Here is a 10,843-nt window from a genome sequence, read left to right as displayed (position 1 = left end):
TGTGTATAAATGTTTGTTTGGTCAAAAAAGAGTAAACTCTTAAAGTGGGTTAGTTCAGAGATGGGGAATTGAGGATGCCAATAGACAGATTCCCTTTTTCTTATCATACCTCTCGACTAGTTGATGGTTTTACAACCATCATATTGTGCTTTTATGTTAAAAAATAATTTGTAAAGTTTTCTTTTCTTTTTTTTTTTTTCCTGGTCCTGCCGGGTGGCTTGTGGGATCTCAGTTCCCTGACCTGGGAGGGATTGAATTCGATTGAACTTGGGCAGTGGAAGTGCTGAGTCCTCAGCACTGGGAACATCTGATAAAAGGGTTTTTGTGTTGTTGTTTTTTACTGTGAAACTAGAATCGGGAGGTAAGAAGTGACTTTTCTAGTAAATGGTTTTAGAGGTGAAGGAAATTATGATAATTGTAAAGGTTGAGGAATGTTCAACTTTTCATTTTGAAATTAGTTTGTTGATTTGTTCATTGTCTTTCCCTCTAGAACAGAAGGTCTGTGGCAGCTGACACCTAAGTGTGTCCAAAGTCTTGGGCCCAGCCACCATCATGACTCCCTCACACTAGTGTAAGAGCTTCTAGCCCATCTCACTGCTTTTGCTCTTTCCCTCTGTATTAATTTGCTAGGGCTGCCACACCAAAGGACCACAAACTGGGTGGCTCAAAACCACAGAAATGTATTGCCTCACAGTTCTGGAGGCCAGAAGTCCAAGATCAAGGTGTTGGCAAGGTTGGGTCCTTCTGAGGCTGTGAGAGAGAATCTGTTCCGGTGCCTGGTGGTTTGCTGGCACTTCCTTGGTTTTCCCTGGCTTGCAGCTGCAACACTTCAGTCTCTGCTTCTGTTGTCCCATGGGTCTCGCCCCTCTTGTGTCTGTGTATCTTCTCCTCTTCTTGAGGAGAAGAAGTCATTTTGGATCAAGGGTCCACTGTACTCCACTAAGACCATCTTAACTGATTACATTGGCAATGGCCCTGTTTCCAAAGAAGGCCACTCTCTGAGGTACTGGGGGTTAGGACTCCAACGTATCTTTAGTGGGGACACAATTCAACCCATAACGCCTTCCTACAGTCAATTCTGCATGGAGCAGCCAGAGCAAACTTCTAAAAATATAAACTGGTTCACTCTCTGAGTTCCCCATCACATCAAGACCTGAACTAGGGCCACCATATACCCTACTTCCTCTGGTCCCTGCATCTTTCTCCATCCATATCTCTTAGTATTAGTATTCTGAGCTAACCACACTGACTGTCTTTCTCTTCCTAGAGCATTCCATGTGCCTTTCCCCTTCAGAGTCTTTGCTGTTCCTTCTGTCTGAAACGTGCTTCCACCAGATGTGTGCCTGGTTCTCCTTCTCATGTCCTCCAGGTCTTCCCATCCAAGCCCACCTCCTTTGAGAGGTCTGCTCTGACTCTAACCCCAGAACAGGGGCCACTCCTGTACCCTCTTGTTCAGTTTTCTTTATAATGCTCAGTACTACATGGCATTATATCTTATATTTATTTGTTTATTATGTTACATATCTCCCCGCTGGAATGTAAGCTCCTCAGGGGAAGGGATTTTTTAAAATTTGAAAACCTTGCAGATATTTTAATGTACTTTTTAGTTAAATTAAACTTTTGAACAGGTGACTCATTTACATGGTTGAAAGTGAAAATGATATAAAAAGATATCCAGAGAAGGCTCGTTCCCATTTCTGCCTCTGACTATCCAGTTTCCCTGACCCCCATAGAAAACCATTTTTACTAGTCTCCCAGTATCTCTTTATGCAACTACAATATGTATTTGTACATATGTACATATATATTCTTGTTTTCCCATCTTATACTGAAGATGTCATTTAATACATAGTTGGCCCCTTGCATTTATGTTCCTTCAAAATATTTCCTGGACATCATTCCATATCAGTTTATATAGAACTTTCTCATTCTTTTTTAAGCAGCTGTATAGTATTCCCTTTGGGGAACATACTAGAATTATCACTTCCCTACTGATAAATACCTGTGGCTTCCATCTTTTGTTATATACGACAGGGATTTCCATGCTGTATCCCCAGAGTTTTGAAGTCTTTCTGCACAGAGCGGGCTGTCAATAAACAATTGTAGAGAGGATGAAAGATGAATGAACCAATATGAATGAGCCAAGGAGGGTAGTAGGAAAAGAGCCCAAGGGCGGCTCGCAGGTACGCGGTGCTGCACGGAGGCCCCACCAGGTGGCGCTATAGGCGGCGGGCGCGCCTGGCCGGGGGGTGAGGGTGGGGGCCCGCCGCTCTTGTCGTGGGCGCAGACGGCAGCGCGGGGACGAGCGTGGGGGGTAGGGCGAGTCATATGACCTGATCGGTTTCCTGGCTTCGGCCGCCGCCGCCGCCAGCCCGTCCCCGCCAGCGTTGCGCCGGGGTCCCGAGGAGCCGTTGGGGGATCCGGGCCGAGGCCCACTTGTGTGGAGGTCGTCGCCACCGCTGCCTGCCCGCTCGCCCGTCCGTCCTTCCTCCCGGCCGCCATCATGCTGGCCCTCATCTCCCGCCTGCTGGACTGGTTCCGCTCGCTCTTCTGGAAGGAGGAGATGGAGCTGACGCTCGTAGGGCTGCAGTACTCGGGCAAGACCACCTTCGTCAATGTCATCGCGGTGAGTGCCCTCCCGCTCACCTGCCCGGGGCGCCGCAGCCCGCGCGTCCGGCGCGGAGTCCGCGCGCAGGCCCGGCTTGGGGGTCCCCTCTGCGCGGCGGGGCTCTTGGGAGTGTGTGTGTATTGGGGGAGGGAGTAGCCGTGCTTGTCACCTCCCCTAGGGTCAGGACTTGGAGCTGCGCGTGTGTTGGTGGCTGAAGTGTAGCGCTGAGATCGGCAGCTGAAGGGTTAATTCCATTTAGTTGTCTTCTTCCAAGCGCCGTGTTCTTATCGCGGCCGGGGTTTGGAAATGGTGGAATTGGGCTTGTCATATTTTTAAGGTGCTTGGGGGATTGGGGTTTCCTTCGGGTTTGGTCTGTGAGGGCAGCGGAAGGGTTAATTCCAGCTTGTCACTTTCCTGAAAGGTGGGATTTGGCGAGTTCGTGTGTCCCGTGAGAAAGCATGAAAAATGAGATCTTCTCAACTAGCCACTCGGGACGAAGAGCCCCGATGTAGGAAAGCAGGGGACCGGTGGGGACTCATTCCTGAATTCTGTGGGCAGCTTCTCCGCTGTAATTCAGTTACTGGTTTGCACTCGTTCCCCGAGGGGCCAAGATCAAGTTGATTGTGCTGCGCTCACCGATAAAGCTGGGGAGAGACATTTCCAGCCAGTCCAAAGTAGTGCACAGCTTTTATTTTATTTTACTTTATTCTGTACTTTATTTATCTAGTTGAAGTATAATTGATTTATAAATGCACAGCTTTTATTAAGCCGAGCAGTTAGGAGGTCTCTGCATTTCTAGAGCTTATAAATGTCCTCATCTAGAGGGTAAGATCTGCAGCCAGCGTAAAGTTAACTACGTTGAAAAAGCGGGGTGCTTTTTGTGATGGTGCTTCTTAAAAGAAGGGAGGGGAAGGTCTGGGCAGGAACTTGGCTTGTTGCACGCCCAGGGAATGGGTGTCTGGGAGGGAAATTGCCCTGGGAACCTGTATACAATGTGGTGTTTATTCAGCAGTGATTGAGGGGAAGGAGGATGATTCAGTTTTGCTTGTTTGGTTGGCTGGGGAAGGAATACGAGCGACAGATTCTCGTCAGTCTTTATTTACAGCCCAGGAGTTGCTGTGACTCAGTCTTAGCTGATAGGGGCTTGTGCTTGTTCAGCTACTCCAAAGAGAGATGGCAGCAGTTCCTTCACTGTTTAGATGATGGGTGAAAAAATAGGCGACTAGCTGTCCAACTGGTTGGGTTACTGGAATTATTCAAACACGTCTTCCTCGTTAGAGAACACAACTTGTGTAACTTGTGACTCTTAGTCCTTGCAGTTACAGAGCAACAGGAATGAGTAAGACTTGGAGAAATAGAGATCAGCAGAAATACAAACTTTCTTTGAGGAATGTTGCATGTAAACCTAAAGAAAATTGGCCTACTTTTTGGGCTCTTTTTGTATAATGTGATGGGGGGAGGTGCTTGAGATAACAATTTTTTCAACAGTCATAGAAAAGTGGAATGTGTATCTAGTACCACTAAAATTAGTAAGGAAAACCTTTGGGCTAAGTATCCATATTCGAACTTTTCTAGGATGTGGAAAAGATCAGCCTGAGTGCCGCTGAGCTCATTTAACAGTAAATTTTCTGATATTCCTTTGAGATAAGAATTGGTGTCTCCTCCTAAATTCTATCTTTGTGACAAGACTGAATTAATTTATAGTGTATATAGGTGTATTACTACAGTCAGTCTTGTTTGTTGCAGAGAAGTAGTTATTCTTGGGAAACCTAAAAAAAGTTTAGTAAATCTTTGAGGAACTTCTAAAAATATAAGCTCGATTTTCATGCTTACGTTCAGTAGACAGTGTAGCTTAATATAATGAGCATGAACTTTGAAGTCAAGCACCCCTGGGTTTGCAGTCTGGCTCTGCCACTTAGCAGCCTTGTATCCTCTTTCAGTCCTTGAGTTCTCATCTGTTAAGAGGAGGTAATAATAGGTTTCTTACAGAGTTGCTGTGAGTACATGAAATGACAGATGTTAAGTGACTCGCATCATGCCTGCCTATAGAAGGTGTTAGATAAATGGTAACTGCTGTTATTATTTGTAGTGGGTATACTCGTTTAATGCAGAAATGATATTTTGAAAAATATTCAGAAAGGAATTAGCTGGGGTCATTTCCGTCTTTGAATTTGTGTATGTATCCAAATGTGGACTGCTGTAGTGGATTCCTAGATTGTGCAAGTAATCACATCATGTCCTCCCCCTTCCCCCCTTTTTTGCATGAGATTATTTTAACATCTGGAAAGCTGTTGAACTCAAAGTGAACTATTATTTTAACGTTAGACTCTTCGTTGCGTTTTGTTTTGGCCGCGCGGTGCGAGTTGGGGGATCTTAGTTCCCTGACCAGGAATTGAACCTCGATCTTGGCAGTGGGCGCTCTGAGTCCTAACCCCTGGGCCAACAGGGAATTCCCTATACCATTCTTTTTGAATGATACGATGTGGGTAAGTTCTGTTATGAAAAAATCGTGACGGTAATTGCTCATGGCCTTTAAGATGCTGGAAAAAAGACACCTCGGTAAATTTCATGCCTTTTTTTAAACCTCAGATTTTAACCTAATCTGTGGTTCTTACAGGATATATTGAAGGTGAGGAAAAAGTTATTAATTAAAAGTGAATTTACAGAGGTTTAGATGGAGACAGTGTGTCCAAAAAAGTAAATTTAGCTTTATCTTAAAAAAAAAAATCAACTGCATTATTCTTTGTATAAGGTGTTTGATTTATAGACTCAGAAATTCAGAGGTGTTGACTCCTACGTGTTACTTTAGAAAGTTGGCCATTTATTTTTCAAATTCAACAAGTAACTTTCCAGGTAGGAAAAGCTTCAGGTGAAGCCAATTTTCTTAGGTAAAAATCAACTTTTTGTAAACATCAAATTAAAATGTCTATATTTTCTGCCTTAAAAGTTAAGAAAACTTTGAGTGATGTCATTTAACTTACTCAAAAGGTTTGTGAAGCTGAATTACTTATATGCAGGGTTTGGTCCATTCTGAAATTAGGCAGTTTGCTTACGGAGAGTTTCAGTCCTCAAATTCATGTTCTTATGGTTTCAAACCCCAAATGATACTTCATGTTATCTAATGTTTTATGTAGAGACACTTAATATACATAGTGTTCTCTTTGTTTTGAGCATTAAAAAACAAATAAGAAACACATCTAGTCTTTAATTTTTTTGATTAGTGTAAGGAAATGAAATACTGCCCATTGCTAAGTATTATGGCAGTTATTACATAATAAAGCATGTGTCTTGTATGTGTAATAATGTATGTTGAGTAATCTTTATTTTTAACTGCGACCCTTAGATGGGTTATAGGATACTTATGAAGAAATGTTTAATAGGATTTACCAAAATGTTATGGGATAAATTTTATAGACATTGTGTAGTTTTGAAATTAGTAGTATTATAAAAATTTGTCTACATTTTTGTGAAGTGTCAATAGCTCAAAGGTTAATCCAAGGAAAAGTTTATTATTGCAGAGAATTAGGAAAAGGAGATATTTGGAAAGATTGTAGAAATCTGGACCTAGAATAATTTTTTTAAGAGTGTGTAAAAACCTTAATTAATTGGTCTAATTTTATCCTCATTTTATAGATGTAGGTAGGAGATCCAGAAAGGTTAAGTGAAATTCCTAAGTCTAATTAGTAGCAGAGATAAAATTAGAACCCAGGGCCAGTGCACTTTCTACTTATCTGTCTCTGTAGATCTACCTGAGGTTAGAACCATAGAGCTGTGAATTGGGAGCTCTTAATCCTTGAAACATCTTTTCTGAATATAAATATACTCTTCTTAGGAATCTGGATAGCATTTTAGATCCAACCTTCTTAAGCATATTGATTAACATTTGAGGAATATATACACACACACAGTGTTTGTGTGTCTTTGAGGACATGAATTAGAGGAAAGAATGATAATCTATGGAAAGTAGCAATAGTGGAATATTATAATACTATGTTTGGACATTTAAATAACTGGCTAAGCGGCATTGTTGGGTTATTGAACTCTGCTTAATATCTTTTAAGAGCAGAAATAGTTCTATGATCAGAGTGCTTCTTGTTGAATTACTTTGGGGTAAGAAGGGCAAAAATAGTTTTTAAAGAAAACATGCTCACCTGTAAAGTTTAGCAAATCTGAAACTTGACTGTAGGAGCTGGCCTTCCAGTGAGGTCATCTTCAGATACAGATTCAGAGTTGTGGAACAGGAGGCATACTGCCAAGGAGCATTTCTTCAAAGTTCTTTACCCCCTTCCCCTTTCCCATTGTGTTTTCCATGCAGGCTTAGAATCTCAAAGCAAAATGTTCTCATTAAGAAGCTGTTAAGGGCTTCCCTGGTGGCGCAGTGGTTGAGAGTCCGCCTGTCGATGCAGGGGACGCGGGCTCGTGCCCCGGTCCGGGAAGATCCCACATGCTGCAGAGCGGCTGGGCCCGTGAGCCATGGCCGCTGAGCCTGCGCGTCCGGAGCCTGTGCTCCGCAACGGGAGAGGCCACAACAGTGAGAGCCCCGCGTACCGACGAAAAAAAAAAAAAAGCTGTTAAGAGTGCATTAAGGCACTTTAAATTATTAACTTAGAGGATATTTCACAACTTAAAGCACTGCGTTTCTCAGAGATAAAGTGGAATGTCAGTGAACATGGATACAAAATGCATTGCGCCTATTAAAGAATAGTTATTTACGTATTATTTTTAGAAGATCTTTTTTTCCTAATTATCAAAATAGCACAGTGTCATTACTAGAAATTTGAAAAGAGTACTATAAAATAGAAGAAACCACTTGTTATCTCCACTATCCAAAGTTAACTACTGTCAGCATACCAGAGTATTTCCTTTTCATCTTTTTTTTTAAAAAAAGTATATATTTAAACGGCTAAAAAGTCTTGAGATAATGTTTATAATGTTTGTATCCTGGTTTGTTTTCTTTTAATTACGGTGTACACATTTTTTCTGTGTCTAAAACCATGTTTAATTCCTTCATAATTTATCCTGTTACAGCATATCTTGTGAATATACCATAATATATTTGATCATTGCCTCATTATTGGACAGTTGAGTGGTTTGCAGGGTTTGGCTGTTGTGCATCAGTTTGATCTGCATTTCCTGATGATGGGTTCCAGAGTTGGCGTCCCTGGGTCAAGGGTATGAACATATTTCATGTCGAATGGCCAAATTGCTTTCCAGAAAGTATGCACTCCTACTGAGAAGGTCTTCTGAATAAAACTTGGACTTCATTTAAGCACTTTGTCCTGTGGTATTTTTAGGGCATACTTAGTTTTGTTGGTAAGGTAAAGTTAACCAGCAGTATTTTTAAACTCTCCTATCAGATAATTGCTCTGTTTCTTTGTTTAATGTTATAAGAAGTACCTATTTATGCTTCAGCAACTGCTAAGATTGAGACGATAGAGAACATAATTCCTTTTTCAATTTTCTTTTTTACTGAACTTTGCAAGCAAGCCATATAAATACAGCTCATCCCCTTTAGCTGTCACAGCCTAATTTGTTTTAAATTTCCTGGTGGATTGCATTAGGGGTTTGTATTCCAGAATTACGGCATGTTTCCGTGCAGTCCTTACCTAATCTTGCCCTATTACAGTGGGATGCTGCTCATTTTTTTGGGGGGGGGTGTATTAAAAGCAATTTTTCCTAAACCAGTGTCTAAGAAAGTTTGCCAGGTAGACCACTTTTTGAAGCTATAGCGTATGAAATTTTAAAGTTTTTAACTTGAGTATCATTTATACTTGTAAAAGTTGATTCATGTCTTTTGAGCTCTTGTATGAAAAAAAACAGGAAAAAAATATTAACCTGTCTGCTGAATAGGTCAAAATCAAACGGTAATTTAAGGCATTTAGTTTTTCTGAGACAGGACAAACCAAAATTGAAATCTGTAATGGAGTGATTTGAGTTAGTTTCTTTCTTCAAAGTAAAAAGCACAAGTCTTACATTCTATTGTGCTTTTTTTTAAAGGTTACTTTTTTTTTTAAATAAATTTTATTTATTTATTTATTTATTATTTTTGGTTGCGTCGGGTCTTCATTGCTGCGCACGGGCTTTCTCTAGTTGCGATGAGCAGGGGCTTCTCTTCATTGTGCGCGGGCTTCTCATTGTTGTGGCTTCTCTTGTTGTGGAGCATGGGCTCTAGGCATGCGGGCTTCAGTAGTTGTGGCTTGCAGGCTCTAGAGCACAGGCTCAGTAGTTGTGGCGCATGGACTCAGTTGCTCCGTGGCATGTGGGATCTTGCCAGACCAGGGCTCCAACCTGTGTCTCCTGCATTGGCAGGCGGATTCTTAACCACTCTGCCACCAGGAAAGTCCCGTTATATTGTTTCCTAAATTAGGTATTGGATATTGTATTTGGATCTGATTTCATAGTTTGCCCAGTTTTATATAATAGAATAAGATTCTTATTTCATATCCTGACAGAAACTTTTTTTAAAAATTAAAATATTAATAAAGCTTTAGGGTTCATTTAGAAATTATCTGTAAGAATACTGTATTTTTTAAAAATTATAATACTGGCAAAATAATTTTAGGATTCACGTATCTAAGTAGTGACACTTCTCTTGAAAATTGAGGCCTTTCCTCCTAAACTGGGCTAGAAAAGTAATCATTTGTTGTTAAAAAAAATTGTATGATGATTGACAAAATGATTCTAAAAATGTCTTTTGTATCAATTTACTTGATGACAGTTACTTAAGCATCTACTAAAATAGTGTTACTGTAAGAATATATTTTGAGCGTAAATTTGTTGGTGTATGAATGTGGTATGGTTGAGTTTATTTGGAATATGTATAAGTGGCTACATGAATTAGAATGCATGGAGGTTGGGAGTTGAAAGCCAGACTGTTTAGGTCCAGATCCTGACTCCTAACACCTGTGCTATTTTTGGCAAGTTATTTAACCACTCAGTATCTGCTTCCTTACTTGTAAAATGGTAATAATAGTAGTTTCTACCTCATGGAGTTATTACGGGTTTATACTTCTAAAACACTGAACAGTGATCAAAATAAGGCATGTGTTAGCTGCTAGGTTACTATAATGCGGTCTCCTTGAGAACAGGAAATTCTCTCTTTTTTGTTCACTGATGTGTTTGTTTCAAGTGTCTTAAACAGTTTCTGGCACATGCTGGGTGCTAACGTGTATTTTCCAATGGACAAACATTACAGTTAAAATATAAAATTAAGAACAAATGTCTTTATGAACCCATATTCATATTTCAGTATGCAAAGTGTAGCATAATGTTAGGAATGAGAGTTTTGGAGTCTGACAGATTTGGATTTGAATATTGACTTGGCTATATATCACTTGTATTAGCATCTGTGTGTTTCATTTTTTCCTCCTCTGTAAAATGTAGATGGTCAAAGAACTGCCTCCTGGAGTGGTTTTCAGAAGTAAATGAATGTATGTGAAGTGCTTAGCACTGTGCCTGGCACATAGAGGGCGCTCTAAATGGTAACTGTTATGTGTCAGGAGTAACGTTTGATGTAATCATCAGCCTTTATGCTCAATTATCGTTTAGATTTCTCTAATTATATTTAAATATTTGTAGCTTTTGTTTAGGAAGTAAAGTTTGGTTTTGTTTAATTCTTGGAAAAGTTTTGCGTTGAATTTTTTTGATAGCTGAGATGGGCTGGTAGAAAAAATGTTTTAGCCTCCTGAATAGGCTAGTTAGTTTTGATGGACCTACTCATATAATTCTTCCTTTTAGAAAATGAGGTTAGTAGATCTATATACTTCTCCTTGGACAGTGTGTGTGTGTGTGTGTGTGTGTGTGTGTGTGTGTGTGTGTGTGTAATTGTATTATTTATTATGGAAAGAATTTACAGGGAATTGGAAATACGAGTTGTTCTTTTGTTTGTCCCACCACTGACTAATGGCAGGACTGTGGACAAGTCCTTTAACTTCTCTGTTCTTTGGGTTTGATGCTTGTGAAGAGTGAATAAGCACTGACCACCTTATTGTTTGAGAATTTAGTGGTGCTTTCCTATGCCTGGAATTGGAACTCTGACTCATAGATTAGAGAATAAAATAAAAGTGTAAAGGCTCCAGTATAAAATGCCGGTTGGAAGATCCCAGCCTCTTGCTAGAAGAAAAACTGAGATGGTTTGCTGCTTTATTTAAGAGGTGGAAAGGTAGACTGATCCCAACAGGAAGAAAAGAGTGATCCTTTTGAGTAGTACCTGCCCTCTAGAATTCAGGTGTCCTG

At 40.4% G+C, this 10,843-nt stretch overlaps 1 protein-coding gene across 2 annotated transcripts in view; it reads left to right on the top strand.

Annotated features, from left to right (window-relative positions):
- The first annotated feature begins 2,249 nt into the window (after positions 1–2,249).
- The window catches only part of ARL8B (ADP ribosylation factor like GTPase 8B), a 54,912-nt gene continuing 46,318 nt past the window's right edge, over positions 2,250–10,843 (top strand). The window contains exon 1 of one of the 2 annotated variants that reach the window (XM_059077111.2): positions 2,250–2,626. In XM_059077111.2, the coding sequence (XP_058933094.1) occupies positions 2,504–2,626 (123 nt within the window). In that variant the 5' untranslated portion in view covers positions 2,250–2,503. The remainder of the gene's footprint in view (positions 2,627–10,843) is intronic. The other variant, XM_059077112.2, reaches the window with a different exon arrangement.

The sequence above is a fragment of the Kogia breviceps genome, chromosome 10 (genome assembly GCF_026419965.1).
Source record: "Kogia breviceps isolate mKogBre1 chromosome 10, mKogBre1 haplotype 1, whole genome shotgun sequence".
Taxonomy (NCBI): Eukaryota; Metazoa; Chordata; class Mammalia; order Artiodactyla; family Physeteridae; genus Kogia; species Kogia breviceps.
The sequence above is the reverse complement of the archived record's forward strand: the minus strand, read 5'-3'. Positions and strand labels throughout refer to the sequence as shown.